The sequence below is a fragment of the Pelophylax lessonae genome (genome assembly GCF_965119305.1).
Source record: "Pelophylax lessonae genome assembly, contig: HAP1_SCAFFOLD_237, whole genome shotgun sequence".
Taxonomy (NCBI): Eukaryota; Metazoa; Chordata; class Amphibia; order Anura; family Ranidae; genus Pelophylax; species Pelophylax lessonae.
The window spans coordinates 1-24,869 of NW_028120096.1; the positions used below are offsets into that span (position 1 = coordinate 1).

Sequence of the window (24,869 nt, forward strand, 5' to 3'; positions counted from 1 at the left end):
CCCCTTCTCCGACAAGAAGAATCTGAGAGACGCCCTCCCCTCCTCCGACAAGAAGAGTCTGAGAGACGCCCTCCCCTCCTCCGACAAGAAGAGTCTGAGAGACGTCCTCCCCTCCTCCGACAAGAAGAGTCGGAGAGACGTCCTCCACTCCTCCGACAAGAAGAGTCGGAGAGACGTCCTCCCCTCCTCCGACAAGAAGAGTCTGCGAGTCGTCCTCCCCTCCTCCGACAAGAAGAGTCTGAGAGACGTCCTCCCCTCCTCCGACAAGAAGAGTCTGAGAGACATCCTCCCCTCCTCCGACAAGAAGAGTCTGAGAGACGTCCTCCCCTCCTCCGACAAGAAGAGTCTGAGAGACGTCCTCCCCTCCTCCGACAAGAAGAGTCAGAGACGTCCTCCCCTCCTCCGATAAGAAGAATCTGAGAGAGATGTCCTCCCCTCCTCCAACAAAAAGAGTCTGAGAGACGTCCTCCCCTCCTCCAACAAGAAGAGTCTGAGAGACATCCTCCCCTCCTCCAACAAGAAGAGTCTGAGAGACGTCCTCCCCTCCTCCGACAAGAAGAGTCTGAGAGACGTCCTCCCCTCCTCCAACTAGAAGAGTCTGAGAGACGTCCTTCACCCCTCCGACAAGAAGAGTCTGAGAGACGTCCTCCACCCCTCCGACAAGAAGAGTCTGAGAGTCGTCCTCCCCCCCTCCGACAAGAAGAGTCGGAGAGATGTCCTCCCCCTCCTCCGACAAGAAGAGTCGGAGAGACGTCCTCCCCTCCTCCGACAAGAAGAGTCGGAGAGACGTCCTCCCCTCCTCCGACATGAAGAGTCTGAGAGATGTCCTCCCCTCCTCCGACAAGAAGAGTCTGAGAGACGTCCTCCCCTCCTCCAACTAGAAGAGTCTGAGAGACGTCCTTCACCCCTCCGACAAGAAGAGTCTGAGAGACGTCCTCCCCTCCTCCGACAAGAAGAGTCTGAGAGTCGTCCTCCCCCCCTCCGACAAGAAGAGTCGGAGAGACGTCCTCCCCCTCCTCCGACAAGAAGAGTCGGAGAGACGTCCTCCCCCTCCTCCGACAAGAAGAGTCGGAGAGACGTCCTCCCCCTCCTCCGACAAGAAGAGTCTGAGAGACGTCCTCCACTCCTCCGACAAGAAGAGTCTGAGAGACGTCCTCCCCTCCTCCGAAAAGAAGAGTCTGAGAGTCGTCCTCCCCTCCTCCGACAAGAAGAGTCTGAGAGTCGTCCTCCCCTCCTCCGACAAGAAGAGTCTGAGAGACGTCCTTCACCCCTCCGATAAGAAGAGTCTGAGAGACGTCCTCCCCTCCTCCGACAAGAAGAGTCTGCGAGATGTCCTCCCCTCCTCCGACAAGAAGAGTCTGAGAGACGTCCTTCACCCCTCCGACAAGAAGAGTCTGAGAGACGTCCTCCCCTCCTCCAACAAGAAGAGTCTGAGAGACGTCCTCCCCTCCTCCGACAAGAAGAGTCGGAGAGACGTCCTCCACCCCTCCGACAAGAAGAGTCTGAGAGTCGTCCTCCCCTCCTCCGACAAGAAGAGTCTGAGAGACGTCCTTCACCCCCCCGACAAGAAGAGTCTGAGAGTCGTCCTCCCCCCCTCCGACAAGAAGAGTCGGAGAGATGTCCTCCCCCTCCTCCGACAAGAAGAGTCGGAGAGACGTCCTCCCCTCCTCCGACAAGAAGAGTCGGAGAGACGTCCTCCCCTCCTCCGACATGAAGAGTCTGAGAGATGTCCTCCCCTCCTCCGACAAGAAGAGTCTGAGAGACGTCCTCCCCTCCTCCAACTAGAAGAGTCTGAGAGACGTCCTTCACCCCTCCGACAAGAAGAGTCTGAGAGACGTCCTCCCCTCCTCCGACAAGAAGAGTCTGAGAGTCGTCCTCCCCCCCTCCGACAAGAAGAGTCAGAGAGACGTCCTCCCCCTCCTCCGACAAGAAGAGTCGGAGAGACGTCCTCCCCCTCCTCCGACAAGAAGAGTCGGAGAGACGTCCTCCCCCTCCTCCGACAAGAAGAGTCTGAGAGACGTCCTCCACTCCTCCGACAAGAAGAGTCTGAGAGACGTCCTCCCCTCCTCCGAAAAGAAGAGTCTGAGAGTCGTCCTCCCCTCCTCCGACAAGAAGAGTCTGAGAGATGTCCTCCCCTCCTCCAACTAGAAGAGTCTGAGAGACGTCCTTCACCCCTCCGATAAGAAGAGTCTGAGAGACGTCCTCCCCTCCTCCGACAAGAAGAGTCTGCGAGATGTCCTCCCCTCCTCCGACAAGAAGAGTCTGAGAGACGTCCTTCACCCCTCCGACAAGAAGAGTCTGAGAGACGTCCTCCCCTCCTCCAACAAGAAGAGTCTGAGAGACGTCCTCCCCTCCTCCGACAAGAAGAGTCGGAGAGACGTCCTCCACCCCTCCGACAAGAAGAGTCTGAGAGTCGTCCTCCCCTCCTCCGACAAGAAGAGTCTGAGAGACGTCCTTCACCCCCCCGACAAGAAGAGTCTGAGAGATGTCCTCCCCTCCTCCGACAAGAAGAGTCTGAGAGTCGTCCTCCACTCCTCCGACAAGAAGAGTCTGAGAGACGTCCTTCACCCCCGCGACAAGAAGAGTCTGAGAGACGTCCTCCCCTCCTCCGACAAGAAGAGTCTGAGAGACGTCCTCCCCTCCTCCGACAAGAAGAGTCTGAGAGACGTCCTCCCCTCCTCCGACAAGAAGAGTCTGAGAGACGTCCTCCCCTCCTCCAACTAGGAGAGTCTGAGAGATGTCCTTCACCCCTCCGACAAGAAGAGTCTGAGAGACGTCCTCCACCCCTCCGACAAGAAGAGTCTGAGAGTCGTCCTCCCCTCCTCCGACAAGAAGAGTCTGAGAGTCGTCCTCCCCTCCTCCGACAAGAAGAGTCTGAGAGTCGTCCTCCCCTCCTCCGACAAGAAGAGTCTGAGAGACGTCCTTCACCCCTCCGACAAGAAGAGTCTGAGAGACGTCCTCCACCCCTCCGACAAGAAGAGTCTGAGAGTCGTCCTCCCCTCCTCCGACAAGAAGAGTCTGAGAGTCGTCCTCCCCTCCTCCGACAAGAAGAGTCTGAGAGTCGTCCTCCCCTCCTCCGACAAGAAGAGTCTGAGAGACGTCCTCCCCTCCTCCACCCCAACCATAAAACACCATGAGTACCGGAGTATCTGTCTCTCCCCGGGTCCAACAAATACCACAATATAGGACAGTGGGTGGTGAAGGGTTGGGATATGCAGCTATACGGCCTATGAGACCCTTGCAGGGATTCTCCCCGACACCCCCCTGTAATTGGCTCACTAATGCATTCTAGGGCTCCAAATCCTGGTCAAGGAGTCCTAGAAGGACACAAGCATAGCTTTACCCGTATACCAAAGGAATGGTACTGATAGCTGGTCAGGTCCTTGAGGGGTCATATTGGAAAGGGAGTTGGCCTGGGGGTGGTCTATTCCTTATACAGAAGTCTAAATACCACCGCCCACACTGCTAAGAGCTTAGTCCCGCCTCCAGAGCAGAATCATGTGACATGCAAGCGTCTGGTCTGATTACTTGCCCACACCTTAAAGGGGGACTCCGTGGAAACAAGCAACTTTACTTAAGTATTCTTCTTATATTTTCTTTATCTTTGTCATTACTTTTAATAAATGTTATACTTTTAAAGCGAAGTTCCACCCCTTTTAATAAGTTTAGATGTACGTAATCCCCTTTAAAAATGCTTTTACCAAATGGAAACTATTTTTTATTTTTTTGCAAGGAAATACCTTTTTCTTATTACGTCACTCGGCGATTCGCAAGGGCTCCTGTGATAGCGGCGTCATGTATCCCAGCATACATTGCGAATCGCCGAGTGACGAAATCTCGCATTATTACAACGGCACCAGCTGTACTGAGGGATGTATTACTTTGAGTCCGCGCTGCGCTCCGCCTCCGCCCCGCCTCCTCTCAGTGAGCTCTACCGGATGCATTGCTTTGAGTCCACGCTCTGCTCCGCCTCCACCCCCGCCCCGCCTCCTCTCAGTGAGCTCTACGGGATGTAATGCTTTCAGTCCACGCTCACTGAGAGGAGGCGGGGCGGAGGCGGAGCGGAGACTCAAAGCATTACATCCCGTAGAGCCCACTGAGAGGAGGCGGGGTGGGGGCGGAGCGTGGACTCAAAGCAATGCATCCCGTAGAGCCCACTGAGAGGAGGCGGGGCGGAGACGGAACGGAGCGTGGACTCAAAGCAATGCATCCCGTAGAGCCCACTGAGAGGAGGCGGGGCGGAGGCGGAGCGGAGCTTGGACTCAAAGCAATGCATCCCGTAGAGCCCACTGAGAGGAGGCGGAGCGGAGCGTGGACTCAAAGCAATGCATCCCGTAGAGCCCACTGAGAGGAGGTGGGGCGGAGGCGCAGCGGAACGTGGACTCAAAGCAATGCATCCCGTAGAGCCCACTGAGAGGAGGCGGGACGGGGGCGGAGCGTGGACTCAAAGCAATGCATCCCGTAGAGCCCACTGAGAGGAGGCGGGGCAGAGCGTGGACTCAAAGCAATGCATCCCGTAGAGCTCACTGAGAGGAGGCGGGGCGGAGGCGCAGCGGAGCGTGGACTCAAAGCAATGCATCCCGTAGAGCCCACTGAGAGGAGGCGGGGTGGGGGCGGAGCGTGGGCTCAAAGCAATGCATCCCGTAGAGCCAATTGAGAGGAGGCGGGGCGGAGCATGGACTCAAAGCAATGCATCCCGTAGAGCCCGCTGAGAGGAGGCGGGGTGGAGCGTGGACTCAAAGCAATGCATCCCGTAGAGCCCACTGAGATGAGGCGGGGTGGAGCGTGGACTCAAATCAATGCATCCCGTAGAGCCCACTGAGAGGAGGCGGGGCGGAGGCGGAGCGGAGCGTGGACTCAAAGCAACGCGGGGCGAATCGCCGAGTGACAAAATCTCGCATAATTAAACCGGCACCAGCTGTACTGAGGGATATATTACTTTGAGTCCGCGCTCCACTCCGCCTCTGCCCCGGCTCCCCTCAGTGGGCTCTACGGGATGCATTGCTTAGAGTCCATGCTCCGCTCCGCCTCCACCCCCGCCCCGCCTCCTCTCAGTAAGCTCTACGGGATGTAATGCTTTCAGTCCACGCTCACTAAGAGGAGGCGGGGCGGGGGCGGGGGTGGAGGCGGAGCGGAGCATGGATTCTAAGCAATGCATTCCGTAGAGCCCACTGAGAGGAGGCGGGGCTAATCACAGAGTGACGTAATGGCCTATAGGCGGCCGGACCCGGAAGTGCGGATGAATAAAGAAGAAAAAAAGGTATTTCCTTGCAAAAAAAAAAAATAGTTTCCATTGGTAAAAGCATTTTTATAGAGGATTACGTACATCTAAACTTATTAAAATGGGTGGAACTCCGCTTTAAGTATTTGTGTGATCTCTCTTTGCACATAGCGACCGCAACCCCAAAAATGTGACAAAACATCCCCCCCCCAAGCGGCACTAGAGAGAAGTTGAAGAATTAGAACCCATGAAACGCGTAGGGAAATAACTGATGAGATCACCCCCTACTGTCCTCTGATGTGACTACAACAAAGGATGTACATATAGTGAGGGGATTCACCGTCACTGGGAGTGACAGACAGACACCATGTGACAGATAATTAACCACTTTACCCCCCGAAGGATGTGGCTGCTTAATGACCAGGCCACTTTTTTCAACTTGGCACTGCGTGACTTTTAACTGACAATTGCGCGCTCGTACGACGCTGTACCCAAACGAAATTTACGTCCTTTTGTTCCCACAATCAGAGCTTTCTTTTGGTGGTATTTGATCACCTGTCCGATTTTTACTTTTTGCGATATTAATAAAACAAAGAGCGAAAAATTTGCGAAAATATTGTTTTTTTTTTTTTCAAGATTGTCGCTCTTTTTTTCAAAAATTTAAAAAAAATCGCACAGGTGATCGAATACCATCAAAAGAAATCTCTATTTGTGGGGAAAAAAAAATGTAAATTTTATTTGGGTACAGCGTCGCACGACCGCGCAATTGTCCGTTAAAGTAACGCAGTGCCGAATCGCAAAATATGGCCTGGTCAGGAATGGGGTAAAATCTTCCGGTCTTAAAGCGGTTAAAAATACGCTCATTGAGATTTTTTTTTGTCAAACACATATAGCTAAATACATTTTGGCCTAAATATAGGACAAAAATTTAATATATTGGATATTTTTTAACTGTCAAAGTAGAAAATGTCAATTTTTTCACATTCTGATATATAAAATTCCCAAAAAAAAAATTACAAATCAAAACTTTTCAACATTTTAGGCCAATTTGTTTTCTGCTACATATTATTGGTAAAAAAAAAAAAATCGCAATAAGCGTATTTTTAAATGGTTTGCACAAAAGTTAGTAACTACTACGGGAAAGATGTCATTTTTGTTTTTTTTTACTAGTAATCTGCGATTTTTTGTGGGACTGCGACATTGCGGCGGACAGATCGGACCCCAAACTGACATTTTTGACACTTTTGGGGGTACCAGTGACATTACTACAGTAATCAGTGCTATACATATGCACTGTCACTGTACTAATGACACTGGCAGGGAAGGGGTTAACACTGTTGGTGATCAAGGGGTTAAATGTATACCTCATGCTTACTGACGTGTGTGGGGGGAGGGGGTTGTGTGACACAGACAGAGATTGCAGGTTGAGCTATGCTGAATCCTGTGATCTGTCCCTGCCTGTCGCAGAGAAGATCCGCCCCCTTTGTTTACACAAGCAGGCGGATCTTCTCAGTCTTTCCCTGACAATCAGGGAGGAGAGACGGTGATCGCCGCCTCTCCTCCTCCGGCCCGCCTCCCTCTGTGTCTGAATACAGCGGGAGCGCGCTGCAGAGACAGGGAGGAGTCCAGCGACGTAGGTGTACGTCACCAGACCCAGGGCTGCCACCTTGCTGCAGTAGCAGAAATGTGAGCAGTCCTTATGTGCAGCATTTTTTGGCGTTTATCGACATTCGAGCGTTTTTACATCGGCCCAACGCCACTCAGAACCCGCTAGTTTTTGGCTTTTTTTTGCAGCCAGAAAACGCCACTGCCAAAAACTACTGATAGCAGCCTGTGTGTGCATGGAGACATAGGAGAACATGCCGGGGAGACATAGGAGGACATGCCGGGGAGACATAGGAGAACATGCCGGGGAGACATAGGAGGACATGCCGGGGAGACATAGGAGGACATGCCGGGGAGACATAGGAGGACATGGAGGGGAGACATAGGAGAACATGCCGGGGAGACATAGGAGAACATGCCGGGGAGACATAGGAGAACATGCCGGGGAGACATAGGAGGACATGGAGGGGAGACATAGGAGAACATGCTGGGGAGACATAGGAGAACATGCCGGGGGGACATAGGAGGACATGGAGGGGAGACATAGGAGAACATGCCGGGGAGACATAGGAGAACATGCCGGGGGGACATAGGAGAACATGGAGGGGAGACATAGGAGGACATGGAGGGGAGACATAGGAGAACATGCCGGGGAGACATAGGAGAACATGCCGGGGAGACATAGGAGAACATGGAGGGGAGACATAGGAGGACATGCTGGGGAGACATAGGAGAACATGGAGGGGAGACATAGGAGGACATGGAGGGGAGACATAGGAGAACATGCCGGGGAGACATAGGAGAACATGCTGGGGAGACATAGGAGAACATGCTGGGGAGACATAGGAGGACATGCTGGGGAGACATAGGAGAACATGTTGGGGAGACATAGGAGAACATGGAGGGGAGACATAGGAGAACATGCCGGGGAGACATAGGAGAACATGCCGGGGAGACATAGGAGAACATGGAGGGGAGACATAGGAGAACATGCTGGTGAGACATAGGAGAACATGCCGGGGAGACATAGGAGAACATGCCGGGGAGACATAGGAGAACATGCCGGGGAGACATAGGAGAACATGCCGGGGAGACATAGGAGAACATGCCGGGGAGACATAGGAGAACATGCCGGGGAGACATAGGAGAACATGCCGGGGAGACATAGGAGAACATGGAGGGGAGACATAGGAGGACATGCTGGGGAGACATAGGAGAACATGCCGGGGAGACATAGGAGGACATGGAGGGGAGACATAGGAGGACATGGAGGGGAGACATAGGAGGAGAACATGCCGGGGAGTTTATTGGCTACAGAAAAAAACATCTGAAGCCAAAAACAGCCGCTGTAAAATCGCCCCGTGTGCATGAGGCCTAATACTTTGGTATACATTTGTATCATTTATTAGCAGTGAATGTTATCTCTGTATGTTCGGTGAATGGGATTATACATAGGAGGTGCATTTCAAATCATCACTGACTGTGGAAACTTCACACTGCACCTCATGCAGCTGGGATTCTGTGCCTCTCCACTCCTCCTCCAGACTCTGGGACCTTCATTTCCAAATGAAATGCAACATTTCCCACAGTCAGTGATGATTTGGGGTGTCATCTGCTGGTGTCGGTCCACCAAAGTCAGCTCCGCCCTCTAGCAGGAAATTCTAGAGCTCTTCATGCTTCCCTCTGCTGACTCAGCTTTATAGGGATGCTGATTTCATTTTCCACCAGGACTTGGCACCGCCCACACTGCCAAATCAACCAATACCTGGTCACATGATCATGGAATCACTGTGCTTGATGGGCCAGCAAACTGGCCTGACCTAAACCCCATAGAGAATCTGTGGGGGGATTGTCAGTAGGAAGATGAGAGACACCAGACCCAACAATGCAGAGGAGCTGAAGGCCGCTATCAAAGCAACCTGGGCTTCCATAACACCTCAGCCGTGCCACAGGCTGATCCCCTCCATGCCACGCCTCCATGCCACGCCTCCATGCCACGCCTCATTGATGCAGTAATTCATGCAAAAGGAGCCCCGACCAAGTATTGAGTGCATCCTATACTGTACTGTAACGAAAATGTCAGATATAAAGTAGCTTTGCATTAGCGAAATATGAAGTGATCTGAAGAAATAGTATTTATTATCAGTCAATATGTCCTTTTATTAGCATTTGAAAGGACAGAGCTGCTCTCTGGGATAGAGTTGACACCTGGGTGCCAATTGAGGTCTCCCATACCAGTAAACAAGAGAATTGTCACTTCCGGGAGCATCAAAAAGAACCGCCAGTCATCTTGGCTGCGGAAATCTGCAGGGAGGCGACAATAGGCTCCTAACAGTCTGCCAGCATCATCAGATCAAAGGAATGGATTTCTCATAAAAGTTAAAATATTAGTGGCAGAGAGATGAAAATAATTCCTTCTTATGATTCACGTGTTGGGCTACAAGTACATGTGAGTCTGTGTCTGTAGCGTGTGTCGAATCCTAGAGAATTGCACAAAACCGTTGTATAGCGCTTGATTGCGGCAGGCAAGCAGTGTTTGGTACTGTCGCGATCAGACCGATGCGCTAGTGTCAGAATTCCTATCCCTGACCCAGCGGTCAGCGCTGTCCTGGGCCAATTCAACTCTGGTCAGTTCAGAACACGAAACATCGGGTGGGCTGAGATGGGGACAACCCCCTGGGGTTGATTGGCCAAGGGCTAAAGTCCAGCCCACATCCATATTCCAATAAATTGGGGAACCTGAGAATAGACATTGTTCTTCCTTGAAGCCAGTTCTGAACTGAGGAGTTCCCACACAATTTCCGGTATGCTTCTGCCAACGGGATAAGCTTCAGTAAAGTTTATTTCTGTTTTATTCCCTTTTATTTTCATAGCAAATTCCCAATTGTGTGTCTTTTTTATCTTTTTTCTAACTCCTTTTGCTTTGTATATATTTTTTATGCACTGCCCACTTTCGGGATATTAAATTATAAAATTAATAAGTGACTTCTGTGTACTAAGCTAGGACTCATACCTCTAGAGAGATTGTTGCATTTTAGTGCCTAATTGCTTGGTCTACGCTACATGCCAATCTGTATGCAATTGCACTGCGTGTTGGCAGATTGTAAACCAGACGGAGATCTGCGTGTGTGTGGTGTCCCAGCAGACCAGTCTGCGGACAAACTGTTGGGTGATGGCAGGCTATCGTTTGTGGTGTGTGGGTGTGGGGACAGTGGGAAGAGTGATTAACACCGGGGGGTTCTAGCTTGTAGGATAGCTGGAGGAATCCTAGTAGTGTGTGATAATTGCTAGACTGCTCCCCAACCCTTAGACCCGGTTCACACTTCTGCGTGTGCCGGGTTCGCATGTCATGTCGGAGCGCACTGCTCTGACATTACATGCGATCAGCTGTGCGGTGCGAGTTTAGCCATACAGTTTGTATGGCTAAATTCGCACCGCACCCGCAGCAAAGACGCACAGGAGGCATTTTTGCTGCCGCATCAGGATCGGATCGCACAGCGGTTCACACTTGTGCGATCCGATCCTGTGCGAACTGCACTATCGCACTGCGATATGCGATCAAACTGGGGGTGTCGTTAAGATTACATTGACACCCCCAGCGGATCGCATATGGCAGTGTGAACTGCCGGGGGTGCGTGTGCGATGCGGGAACAGGCTGCGAATTCGCAGCCTTCCCGCATCGCAATAGTGTGAACCGAGCCTTAGAGTGCACCAGATTGTATGTAAGATTTGTATCTGCCTGTGTGTGGTCAGCCAGCTGGATTGGAGTCTCCCTCTAGTGGTGACCAAAGGCAGTGCGTGCTGTGAAAGTATCGCAGCCAATCTTATTACTTAATAGGAATTTTCCCTTATTCCCGTATACTCCCCAGTCACGGTTTACCACGTCTCGGTTAGCTAGTCGCCGTGACCGTGGCGAATCGTGACATGTACAGACTTTTCACTAAGACAACATTTCTCTATTATAAATCCTTTTTTTATTGGTCTTATGTAATATTCAAATTTTCTGAATGTTGGGGTGTCACTCGCTGGAAGCCAAAATCATCAAAAAGAAAAGAAAGAAATGCTGGAAATCTCTCACTCTGTGTAACATCTATAGAATATATAGGAGGTTTCCTTTCTGAATTCAATTACTGAAATAAATGTCACTTTCGGATGATATTCGGATAGATTCGGATGGGATTCTCCTGTAAATGATTTCAGGCTCCTATGAAGTCTCATATCTCGTGTATTGCTCAGTGTAAAGTTGTAAGGATGTTGGCGCCGGCCTGTCTGGTCCTGATGGTATATATGGTGATATAGAGATATATATATATATAGCAGTCTATTGAGCCCATGGAGTTAGCGCAGTGGTTCTTAACCTTGTTGGAGGTACTGAACCCCACCAGCTTCATATGCGCATTCACCGAACCCTTCTTAATTGGAAAAATAAAATATGATTTTATGAGTCTAGTCTCGGGGCAGCGTACAGAGGTCAGTAGGCTGTAGGGCAGCGTACAGAGGTCAGTAGGCTGTAGGGCAGCGTACAGAGGTCAGTAGGCTGTAGGGCAGCGTACAGAGGTCAGTAGGCTGTAGGGCAGCGTACAGAGGTCAGTAGGCTGTAGGGCAGTGTGCAGTAGTGAGTAGTTTGTAGGGCAGTGTGCAGTAGTGAGTAGTTTGTAGGGCAGTGTGCAGTGGTCAGTAATTTGTAGGGTAGTGTACAGTGCTCAGTAGTTTGTAGGGCAGTGTAGCGAGGTCAGTAGCATGTGGGGCAGTGTATAGGGGTCAGTAGTTTTTAGGGCGGTGTAGAAAGGTCAGTAGGATGTAGGGCAGTGTACAGAGGCCAGTAGCATGTAGGGCAGTGTATACGGGTCAGTTGATTGTAGGGAAGAATAGAGTGGTCAATAGGCTGTAGGACGGTGTACAGAGAATAGGGCAGAGGACAGGAGTTGACAGGACAGAGGATAGGACAGTGTACAGGGATCAGTAAAGCCACACACCAGGGGGCTAGGAGGGCACACACCAGGGGAGGGTCAGGAGGGCACACACCAGGGGGGGGGGGTCAAGAGGGCACACACCGGGGGGTTATGAGGGCACACACCAGGGGGTTGGAAGGGCATACACTTTGGGGAGGGTCAGGAGGACACACACTGTGGGGGAGGGTAGTGAGGGCACACACCAGTGGAGAGTCTGGAGGCCACACAATGGGTGTCAGGAGGGCACACATCAGTGGTTGGGAGGGCACACACTGGGGGGGTTGGGAAGGCATACCATGGGGTATCAGGAGGGCACACTGGGGTGGGGTTGGGAGGGCATACCATGGGGTGTCAGGAGGGCACACACTGGGGGGAGGTGTTGGGAGGGCATACCATGGGGTATCAGGAGGGCACACACTGGGGGGGTTGGGGGGACATACCATGGGGTGTCAAGAGGGAACACACTGGGGGGAGGTGTTGGGAGGGCATACCATGGGGTGTCAGGAGGGCACACACTGGGGGGAGGTGTTGGGAGGGCAAACCATGGGGTATCAGGAGGGTACACACTGGGGGGGTTGGGAGGACATACCATGGGGTGACAGGAGGGAACACACTGGGGGGAGGTGTTGGGAGGGCATACCATGGGGTGTCAGGGGGGCACACACTGGGGGGAGGTGTTGGGAGGGCATACCATGGGGTGTCAGGGGGGTACACACCAGGGGGCATTCACAATGCTTATTGAGCTAAATGAAAAGGAATTGCATTTCCATTTGTCAGCTAACAGCACCTCTATGCTAAGCTGCAGTAACTCAGCAGATGTAGCATAGAGCTGCTTGCAAACTAATCCACCATGTACAGCTAGCTGAGCCTACCTCCAGGAACATTCACTCGGCTCCCTCTGCTCAGCTGCTCACACTTCTCTCTTCCAGGCGGGCGCAATCTCCGTGGTCAGGTACATCCCAATCCCGCCCACTCAAGCAGCAAGCAGCCTGCAGGAGCTGGAAACCTGCTGGGGGAGGTACAGGGGGCAGAGCGTCAAGTGTCTATCTGTAATGGCTGTGAGTCGTCCCGACTGCAGCTCTGATTTCCCGGGGGGGTGGGGTTGGCCTCACAATCAGTAATATTTTCTCGGGGGGGAGCAATTGCCCTGTTGCCCCCCGCCGAACCCCTGAGACTGACTCACCGAACCCCTGGGGTTCGATCGAACCCAGGTTAAGAACCACTGAGTTAGCGGTTTGCCTGGAGTTCTGATTTGGCAGCTCCTGCTGTCTTTCCTCGTCATACAGACCCCACAATGGTGCCGAGAATGGGGGAGGTGGGGTCACATGACTCCCTGCACACCGTCCTGTCCTACTGGCTCTTAGGCTTCAGCATGCTCAGGAGAGGACAGGCAGCAGCGGATGATGGGAGTGATGATTAGGGAGGAATATAGGAGTGACACCTGAGTGAAGGGATTCTTACCTGGAAGTGAAGGGCTCCCATCACCGAGTCCATCAGAGGCTCCAGACTCCGGCTGTCATTGGCCACGCCACTCTCCAGGATCTGACAGAAGCTCTGACAATACACACAATAAGGGAGGAGCATTATATACATCCCGCTATAACCGGAGAGCCCCCACAAGGTGCATTCATTACACAGGAAGGTGGGAGCACCAAAATCACACCTGACCACCCCTCCAGGGAATTCCCACCTTTCACAATCTATCACAACCAACTGGCTGTCCACAGGAACCCCTCCCACTGTGTTGGACGCGGGAACCCCTCCCACTGTGCTGGATGCGGGAACCCCTCCCTCTGTGCTGGATGCGGGAACCCCTCCCACTGTGCTGGATGAGGGAACCCCTCCCACTGTGCTGGATGAGGGAACCCCTCCCACTGTGCTGGATGCGGGAACCCCTCCCACTGTGCTGGATGCGGGAACCCCTCCCACTGTGCTGGACCCCCTACCATTGCGCCGGATGCAGGAACCCCTCCCCTTCACCAGATGCGGGACTCCCTGTGCTGGATGCGGAACCCCCTCCCGTTGCGCCCAATGCAGGAACCCCTTCCACTGTGCTGGATGCGGGAACCCCTCCCTTTCACCCGGTGTTATTTTCCCGGTGTTCATTGTGGGATACAGAAATTCAGACTATCAGGTTATACTGCCCTCTACAGGAGGATCTGAACACTGGTATAGCCCCTCCTTCTCCCAGCATGCCTCTGTTTTGAGGAAAAACAGCACCAAGAGCATGATCCCAGAGACTCTCAGAGGCGGGACCGGTGTTCCTCAATGGACTTCAAGAAAAGGAAGTCACTGTAGGTACAAATATTCCATATTCTTCCTTCTTCATTGAAGGACCGTGAGCGTGAATAAAGATTTATGTTATTTTATTTATTTATTTAATAAATGGTATCATGGGGAATGAGAAAAAGATAGTCCTAATGGAAGCTGTGAGCTGAACCCACCCAACGTGGACTACATCCAGATCCAGACAATGGTGGGAGATCTCCTTCTGAAGAACTCAACCCACACAGAGACAAAAGAGCGACGTCCTTGTTCAGGTGAAAGGAAAAAACTACTTTAGGTTGTTTAATTAAAGAAAAAATAATATTGAAAAATAACTTAGCTAGCAAAATAGGTCAGACTTCTCTCCACAGAGCACGGGTGGTCCCAGGACACTAAAACCGAGGCATGCTGGGAATAGGTGGGGTTATATGAATAGGTGGGGTTATATGAATAGGCGGGGTTATATGAATAGGCGGGGGTTATATGAATAGGTGGGGTTATATGAATAGGCGGGGTTATATGAATAGGCGGGGTTATATGAATAGGTGGGGTTATATGAATAGGCGGGGTTATATGAATAGGCGGGGTTATATGGATAGGTGGGGTTATATGAATAGGTGGGGGTTATATGAATAGGTGGGGGTTATATGAATAGGCGGGGTTATATGAATAGGCGGGGTTATATGAATAGGTGGGGTTATATGAATAGGTGGGGGTTATATGAATAGGTGGGGGCTATATGAATAGGTGGGGGTTATATGAATAGGTGGGGGTTATATGAATAGGTGGGGTTATATGAATAGGTGGGGTTATATGGATAGGTGGGGTTATATGGATAGGTGGGGTTATATGGATAGGTGGGGTTATATGAATAGGTGGGGTTATATGAATAGGTGGGGTTATATGAATAGGTGGGGTTATATGAATAGGCGGGGTTATATGAATAGGTGGGGTTATATGGATAGGTGGGGGTTATATGAATAGGTGGGGGTTATATGAATAGGTGGGGTTATATGAATAGGCGGGGTTATATGAATAGGTGGGGTTATATGGATAGGTGGGGTTATATGAATAGGTGGGGTTATATGAATAGGTGGGGTTATATGAATAGGCGGGGTTATATGAATAGGCGGGGTTATATGAATAGGTGGGGGTTATATGAATAGGTGGGGGTTATATGGATAGGTGGGGTTATATCGGGCTGTTCACAGTTTGTTTTTCGCTTAGTGTCCAAATCCCCCTGTGGGCGGCAGTATAACTTGGCAGTCTCTGAACATCTGTGTCCTTCAAGAGAATTTCATGGCAGTCATTGAAGTCTCCCGGTCCTTCCACTCACCTTTGTAACATAGAAAGCCTCCACATTCTTCTTATACAGAGAGAGGATGCCGGGGATCAGACGCGGGAGCTGCTCCTCCAACTTCTCATTGGGTAACAAGTGACTCATTGGCCCGAGAGCTTCAACCACAGCCAACCTGACCTGCAGAGGAAGGAGAGATGGGACAGAGAGAGAGGACAATGAGACAGAGATAACCTGACCTGCAGAGGAGGGAGAGATGGGACAGAGAGAGGACAATGGGACTGAGTGAGAGGAAGAGAGAAAAAAAAAAGAGAATGAGAGAAGAGTCTAAGAGACTGCTGAGCAGCAGAGAGGATGATGGGATGGAGCCAACCGAGGGAGGGTAGACAGATCCAGACACGACCCCCAGGGTCAGAAGACACAACCCTCATTATACCCTCAGTGCCTCACCTTGGACTCGCGGTTCTGCAGCCAGTTATTGAAGAGGATGTCATAGGCATTGAAGAGGTCACTGGAGAAGGTGTCCTTCCTCACGGTGGGGTCCGGAGCTTTATCCAGGTTAGCCAAATACTCCAGAATACTCTCACTGAAACGCTGCAGAGCTGAGACAGGACGACACAGAGGCTGGAATCAGAGCAATTACCCCCCCCCCCCCATCCCCAGTCCCTCCCAGGTAAGATCTGGCTCTGATACCTTCTACAAGCAGGAGTGCCACTTCTGGCGCCATGGGTAGACATGGTTATCATTGCTGGAAGACCGGCACATTTCTACATTATACAGAGGACCCTCCATACAGGACCACACTGTATATATACACAGACATGTACACAGACATGTACACAGACATGTACACAGACATGTACACAGACATGTACACAGACATGTACACAGACATGTACACAGACATGTACACAGACATACATCCAGAGCTCATCATATAAGATACATCGATCACAGACTGCACATGGCCAACATTCAGACATCACAAGGATGCAGAGTTCCACCAATGACATATAAAGCCCCACTCTCCTTTACCAGCACCAGCCAAGCCCACGCCTTGTGTCCCCCCCAGGTATGTTTTAGACACAGCCAAACTAGAGTCAACAAAACCAAAAAGTACGGCCAGCAACCTATAACAACCAATCAGAATTCTGCATTCCCCCTCTGACTTCAGTAAACAAATCCTTGTACTTCATGATGGGGTATTTGGGGTCTCTGTATATTGGAGCCTGTCCAGGCTTTGAAGTTTATACATTCTATTTCCGGAATAAGATCTCTGGCGGAGCTCTCCACCTCATCCCTGGCGGAGCTCACCACCTCGTCCCTGGCAGAGCTCACCACCTCGTCCCTGGCAGAGCTCACCACCTCGTCCCTGGCAGAGCTCACCACCTCGTCCCTGGCAGAGCTCACCACCTCGTCCCTGGCGGAGCTCTCCACCTCGTCCCTGGCGGACCTCACCACCTCGTCCCTGACGGACCTCACCACCTCGTCCCTGGCGGAGCTCTCCACCTCGTCCCTGGCGGACCTCACCACCTCGTCCCTGACGGACCTCACCACCTCGTCCCTGGCGGACCTCACCACCTCGTCCCTGGCGGAGCTCACCACCTCGTCCCTGGCGGAGCTCACCACCTCGTCCCTGGCAGAGCTCACCACCTCGTCCCTGGCGGAGCTCTCCACCTCGTCCCTGGCAGAGCTCACCACCTCGTCCCTGGCGGAGCTCTCCACCTCGTCCCTGGCGGACCTCACCACCTCGTCCCTGACGGACCTCACCACCTCGTCCCTGGCGGAGCTCTCCACCTCGTCCCTGGCGGACCTCACCACCTCGTCCCTGACGGACCTCACCACCTCGTCCCTGGCGGAGCTCACCACCTCGTCCCTGGCGGAGCTCACCACCTCGTCCCTGGCGGAGCTCACCACCTCGTCCCTGGCAGAGCTCACCACCTCGTCCCTGGCGGAGCTCACCACCTCGTCCCTGGCGGAGCTCTCCACCTCGTCCCTGGCGGAGCTCTCCACCTCGTCCCTGGCGGACCTCACCACCTCGTCCCTGGCGGACCTCACCACCTCGTCCCTGGCGGACCTCACCACCTCGTCCCTGGCGGAGCTCTCCACCTCGTCCCTGGCGGAGCTCACCACCTCGTCCCTGGCGGAGCTCACCACCTCGTCCCTGGCGGAGCTCACCACCTCGTCCCTGGCGGAGCTCTCCACCTCCTCCCTGGCGGAGCTCTCCACCTCCTCCCTGGCGGAGCTCTCCACCTCCTCCCTGGCGGAGCTCTCCACCTCGTCCCTGGCGGAGCTCTCCACCTCGTCCCTGGCGGAGCTCTCCACCTCGTCCCTGGCGGAGCTCTCCACCTCGTCCCTGGCGGAGCTCACCACCTCGTCCCTGGCGGAGCTCACCACCTCGTCCCTGGCGGAGCTCACCACCTCGTCCCTGGCGGAGCTCACCACCTCCTCTCTGGCGGAGCTCTCCACCTCCTCTCTGGCGGAGCTCGCCACCTCCTCTCTGGCGGAGCTCACTACCGCGTCCCTGGCGGAGCTCGCCACCTCCTCTCTGGCGGAGCTCGCCACCTCGTCCCTGGCGGAGCTCTCCACCTCGTCCCTGGCGGAGCTCTCCACCTCGTCCCTGGCGGAGCTCGCCACCTCGTCCCTGGCGGAGCTCGCCACCTCGTCCCTGGCGGAGCTCGCCACCTCGTCCCTGGCGGAGCTCGCCACCTCGTCCCTGGCGGAGCTCACCACCTCCTCCCTGGCGGAGCTCTCCACCTCCTCCCTGGCGGAGCTCTCCACCTCCTCCCTGGCGGAGCTCTCCACCTCGTCCCTGGCGGAGCTCTCCACCTCGTCCCTGGCGGAGCTCTCCACCTCGTCCCTGGCGGAGCTCTCCACCTCGTCCCTGGCGGAGCTCACCACCTCGTCCCTGGCGGAGCTCACCACCTCGTCCCTGGCGGAGCTCACCACCTCGTCCCTGGCGGAGCTCTCCACCTCGTCCCTGGAGGAGCTCGCCACCTCCTCTCTGGCGGAGCTCTCCACCTCCTCTCTGGCGGAGCTCGCCACCTCCTCTCTGGCGGAGCTCACTACCGCGTCCCTGGCGGAGCTCGCCACCTCCTCTCTGGCGGAGCTCGCCACCTCGTCCCTGGCGGAGCTCTCCACCTCGTCCCTGGTGGAGCTCTCCACCTCGTCCCTGGCGGAGCTCGCCACCTCGTCCCTGGCGGAGCTCGCCACCTCGTCCCTGGCGGAGCTCGCCACCTCGTCCCTGGCGGAGCTCGCCACCTCGTCCCTGGCGGAGCTCGCCACCTCGTCCCTGGCGGAGCTCGCCACCTCGTCCCTGGCGGAGCTCTCCACCTCGTCCCTGGCGGACCTCACCACCTCGTCCCTGGCGGACCTCACCACCTCGTCCCTGGCGGACCTCACCACCTCGTCCCTGGCGGAGCTCTCCACCTCGTCCCTGGCGGAGCTCACCACCTCGTCCCTGGCGGAGCTCACCACCTCGTCCCTGGCGGAGCTCACCACCTCCTCCCTGGCGGAGCTCTCCACCTCCTCCCTGGCGGAGCTCTCCACCTCCTCCCTGGCGGAGCTCTCCACCTCCTCCCTGGCGGAGCTCTCCACCTCCTCCCTGGCGGAGCTCTCCACCTCCTCCCTGGCGGAGCTCTCCACCTCCTCCCTGGTGGAGCTCTCCACCTCGTCCCTGGCGGAGCTCTCCACCTCGTCCCTGGAGGAGCTCTCCACCTCGTCCGTGGCGGAGCTCTCCACCTCGTCCCTGGCGGAGCTCTCCACCTCGTCCCTGAAGGATCTCTCCACCTCGTCCCTGGCGGAGCTCACCACCTCGTCCCTGGCGGAGCTCGCCACCTCGTCCCTGGAGGAGCTTGCCACCTCGTCCCTGGCATGGCTCTCCACCTCGTCCCTGGCGGAGCTCTCCACCTCGTCCCTGGCGGAACTCTCCACCTCGTCCCTGGCGGAGCTCTCCACCTCGTCCCTGGCGGAGCTCTCCACCTCGTCCCTGGCGGAGCTCTCCACCTCGTCCCTGGCGGAGCTCTCCACCTCGTCCCTGGCGGAGCTCTCCACCTCGTCCCTGGTGGACCTCTGTACCTCGTCCCTGGTGGACCTCTGTACCTCGTTCCTGGTGGACCTCTGTACCTCGTCACTGGTGGACCTCTGTACCTCGTCACTGGTGGACCTCTGTACCTCGTCACTGGTGGACCTCTGTACCTCGTCACTGGTGGACCTCTGTACCTTGTCCCTGGTGGACCTCTGTACCTCGTCACTGGTGGACCTCTGTACCTCGTCACTGGTGGACCTCTGTACCTCGTCACTGGTGGACCTCTGTACCTCGTCCCTGGTGGACCTCTGTACCTCGTCCCTGGTGGACCTCTGTACCTCGTCACTGGTGGACCTCTGTACCTCGTCCCTGGTGGACCTCTGTACCTCGTCCCTGGTGGACCTCTGTACCTCGTCACTGGTGGACCTCTGTACCTCATCACTGGTGGACCTATGTACCTCGTCCCTGGTGAAGCTTCTTACCTGGTCATTGGTGGAACTTTGTAACTTGTGGGTGATTCTAGGTCTCCGAATATCGGCTTTGTTCGGCTCATACATGCTATATATACACCCTCCTAATATTTGATATACCCCTCATGCTGTCCTCACTGTACACACACTGCCATATCAGTCATTCCAAATGATTCCTCAGTCTTACCCACACAGAAGACGGCTTTCATGGGGTCCTGTTTGGCCATCCCCAACATTGGCAGCATGGTCCCCAAAATGGAGTTGAGGAACGGGACCATCCCAAACACTGACAGAGACAAGAAAGGATTGCAGTCACTGTCATTTCGCTGACATCACAATAAAAGAGGACACACGGCACACGCTTACCATTCGCCACCGAGAGATTGGCCAACGTCTGCATGATGAAGAAGTGTGGGAGGATCCCGGGCTGGAACTTTAGCAGAATCTCCTCCATGACATTGTTAATGAAGCTCCTGCCAACCGCAACAAGGACGTTACTGGCCGCCTGCTGCCACTCAAATACGATGTCCTGAGAGGAGGGGGAGAGAGTAAGACATACCGGCAGGGGGAATATATACCGTCCGAGAGAATGGTTCTACAAAGAGTGCCAATGGACCCTATTCACCATAGACCTCTCCATACACAGATCTTCTTACCTGTATGCACCATAGACCTCTCCATACACAGATCTTCTTACCTGTATTCACCATAGACCTCTCCATACACAGATCTTCTTACCTGTATTCACCATAGACCTCTCCATACACAGATCTTCTTACCTGTATTCACCATAGACCTCTCCATACACAGATCTGCTAATCTGCACTCACCTTAGATTTGGTCATCTCATTTGAGGCCAGCAGGATAACCATCTTTGCCGTGTCTTTGTTCAGTTTCGAAAGGTTTTCCCTTACTATGGTCTCCATTGCTCTCAGGATGATGGTGCGATGAGTAACGGATAACTGCAGGTAGAACAAAATTGTGACAGATCTACCCACACTTCCCAGATGAAGAGATGGGGGCCACGTCACTTAAGGTTATAAACGGCCACATTACTGAGGGTCATACCCAACCACGTCACTGGAGGGTCATACCCGGCCACGTCACTGGAGGGTCATACCCGGCCACGTCACTGGAGGGTCATACCCGGCCACGTCACTGGAGGGTCATACCCGGCCACGTCACTGGAGGGTCATACCCGGCCACGTCACTGGAGGGTCATACCCGGCCACGTCACTGGAGGGTCATACCCGGCCACGTCACTGGAGGGTCATACCCGGCCACGTCACTGGAGGGTCATACCCGGCCACGTCACTGGAGGGTCATACCCGGCCACGTCACTGAGGGTCATACCCAACCACATCACTGAGGGTCATACCAAACCACGTCACTGAGGGTCATACCCAACCACGTCACTGAGGGTCATACCAAACCACGTCACTGAGGGTCATACCCAACCACGTCACTGAGGGTCACACCCGGCCACGTCACTGAGGGTCACACCCGGCCACGTCACTGAGGGCCACACCCGGCCACGTCACTGAGGGTCATACCCGGCCACATCACTGAAGGTCACACCCGGCCACGTCCCTGAGGGTCACACCCGGCCACGTCACTGAGGGTCACACCCGGCCACGTCACTGAGGGTCACACCCGGCCACGTCACTGAGGGTCATACCCGGCCACGTCACTGAGGGTCACACCCGGCCACGTCACTGAGGGTCATACGCAGCCATCTCATGGTCTGTGCTGTCAATCATAGTCCTTATGCTGTACCTCACCAATGATCGCACAGCTCCAACTAAGAACGCATTGCACCAAGTACAACCAAATGTCAGCCTAAGTGTGTCATGATTGGCTCCTAGTATAGAAAACCTTATGCAGGCCAATTTTCGTACTCCCCTCTGTGTGATGTCATACAGTAGGTGGGGCTTTAACTACGTACCTTGTTCTGTCGGAGGTAAGAGTCACATGACTCCAGCACCTCCACCATTGCGTTCTCTCCCATGAAACACAGCGAGCTGTAGACCTGCTCCTGTACATCGGGGTCCTTGTCTGTGGAGGTGTCCATGAGGGTGATGGCCAAGCCTAGTGAGAGACACAAATGTTTTATATTCCAGGGTGCAGAGAATCCCCAACAGTGACCGATACAAATGATTGGTGTACCAGAGTACTGCCCACAGCAAACACTCCCTCCCCTGAGTACATAAATAATCATTACAATGAATTCACAGGAACAGCTCATTGGACATCAATCCAGTGAGAAGATTATTTCACGATTATCCAAACTTTTTTTGGTAATTTTAGGTGGAGTGGGTTAGGGTTAAGAACTGCCATCTGTACCCCATTGGGGAGAACCCCTTTACTTCCTCAAAATTCCCTCTTAGTTGTTACCAGTACAAGTGTCCCCATTGGAAGAGTTCCCCTTTGTTCCTGGACCATAACCTGGACCAAACCATTATCACCATGAAAACTGTACAAGCCAACTATACTCTGGACCAAACCATTATCACCATGAGAAATGCACAAGCCAACTATAACCTGGGCCAAACCATTATCACTACAAGAAATAGACAAGCCAACTATAACCTGGGCCAAACCATTATCACTATAAATAGACAAGCCAACTATAACCTGGGCCAAACCATTATCACTATAAATAGACAAGCCAACTATAACCTGGGCCAAACCATTATCACTATAAGAAATAGACAAGCCAACTATAACCTGGGCCAAACCATTATCACTAGGAGAAATGGACAAGCCAACTATACTCTGGACTAAATTATTATAAACACGAGAACTGTACAACTCAACTATACCCCGGACCAAAAGATTCTCACCATGAGAGCTGTACAACTGAACGATACCATGGACCAAACCACTATCACCATGAAAACTGTACAAGCCAACTATAACCTGGGCCAAACCATTATCACTAGGAGAAATGGACAGCTATACTCTGGACTAAATTATTATAAACATGAGAACTGTACAACTCAACTATACCCCGGACCAAACAATTATCACCATGAGAACTGTAGAAGTCAAAAAAAGCCTGGACCAAAACATTCTCACCAAGAGAACTGTAGAAGTCGAATATAACCGTGATCAAACCATTATCACAATGAGAAATGGACAAGCCAACTAAAACCTGTGCTGAACCATAATCACTATTAGAACTGTACAACCCAAGGATGACCAGGACCAAACCATTATTACCAGAAGGCCTGTGCAACCCAATGACCACAGGGAACAAACCATTATCACCATGAGAACTGTACAAGCCAACTATAACCTGGACCAAACCATTATCACCATGAGAACTGTACAAGCCAACTATAACCTGGACCAAACCATTATCACCATGAGAACTGTACAACTCAACTATACCCTGGACCAAACCATTATCACCATGAGAGCTGTAAAAGCTGGAAATCAATGTAGTAGGCACTGCTACTAAAGGCATTGCTGCTAGCTTCGGGGTCCTGTACTGAGCAGTTACCCTGCTGCACAGTGAACACAGGGGGGGGGGGGGGGGGGTCGCTCGCCTGGCCGGGTGCCATTCACAGGACACTTTGCATTCACTGAGTATGTAAAATATTCTCAGAATGGAGCCCATGCCGAGCAAGTGAATCCTAGTGTTCACTAAGCAGCAGGGCAGTTTCTCAGCATGGGACCCCGAAGCTAGGGGCAATCGGTGCAGTAGCGGTGCTTACTAAAGGGAATTTCCAGCTTCCCAGTGATTGGCCAGGTAATGCGCATGTATAATTACATCGATCCAAGCTGGACCAATGTACTTGTGGAAAAACATCCATATCTGGAAATCTATTTTAAGTATTTCCCCCATTTCACAGAGCAAAGCCCTCAGAGGTCAGATATAGTTCACCAGCTTACGTTTGACACTGGAACTGGCCATTGTTCTGTCTGTCCACTAGGCGGCGCAGTATCTTGCAGAATCCACTGTGGGGGATGGTCAGCGAGGATCGGAGTTCACGTTTGTAGACAGCCTAGGAGGAGCACACTGCCCAAGGTAACCCCTTATTGCTTCAGATTAGAAATGGTCGATGTGGAGGGACGCCATGGGAAGTGTGGAAGCCAAGGCCTCTGCTAGGAAGACGAAGACCATTATCTATGATGGGACTGAGGAGTTCCGGGTCACCACAGTGACTTCCTACAATCTGTTGTGGAAAATCCCAATCTTTGGAAGACTAAACACAGTGAGAGGCCACAAAATGTCCTAAAGATGCCTAGGAGTCCAATCCTGGGGGTCCAATCCTGGGGGGTTATTGCTAGGTTAGATCCGGGGATCTCATAAGGCATGGACTATGGGGGTGAATGGCACCTGAGAGATGGCCGAGCTGAGACCTACTGAGATGAACTATGAAAGTCCCCAAGCAGCTTCCAGATGGTTCTGTCCAATCACATCCGGATGGAAGTCCGGTGTCAGGAGAAACCTTTTAGCCAGCGTACAATTTCCTGAGGAGAAAAAAAAGATCATAAAAAATGATGGAATGTGACAGACTGTCCTTCTGTACACTGAATGAAGACCCCAGTCCAACCAGTATGGTTCATGCCAAATACCATCTCCCATATCCCTGTATACTGTGTTCACCAATATGCCCATCCAAGAGAGAAACTATCAATACTTCCTACCGACACCACCGATTGTGGAAGAGAGCTCCACATCCTTACCACCCTGACAGTGAAAAACCCCCTGCACAGCCTAAGCCACTTCCCCTCCAAACTCACCGTGTGACCCCGTGTCCTCCTACACCCTGAGACGGAATAGTTTCCTCCCTACGCTGGGATCAACAATGCGGTATTTGTATATCGCTATCATATCCCCTCTCAGTCTCTTCTCCAGGGAGAATACGTTTAGTGCTTGTAGTCATTCCTCGTAACCAAGCTCCTCCATCCCCCATAACCGAGCTCCTTTCATCCCCCATAACTGAGCTCCTCCACCCTCCTATAACCAAACTCCTCCAGCTCCCTTATTAGCTTTGTTGCCCTTCTCTGGCATCTAGATGGC

At 53.1% G+C, this 24,869-nt stretch overlaps 1 protein-coding gene across 1 annotated transcript; it reads right to left on the minus strand.

Moving 5' to 3' along the window:
- Positions 1–3,278: 3,278 nt before the first annotated feature.
- Positions 3,279–23,850, minus strand: LOC309548622 (maestro heat-like repeat-containing protein family member 1; the record flags this gene model as incomplete). The annotated part of the gene is made up of 9 exons (XM_082276543.1): positions 23,735–23,850; positions 21,783–21,925; positions 20,668–20,799; positions 20,204–20,366; positions 20,025–20,123; positions 15,791–15,942; positions 15,380–15,520; positions 13,240–13,332; positions 3,279–3,317 (listed from the first exon to the last, which is right to left on the minus strand). The coding sequence occupies exons 1-9, from the start codon at positions 23,754–23,756 to the stop codon at positions 3,279–3,281; spliced, it is 984 nt and encodes a 327-aa protein (XP_082132669.1). The 5' UTR covers positions 23,757–23,850.
- Positions 23,851–24,869: the final 1,019 nt, after the last annotated feature.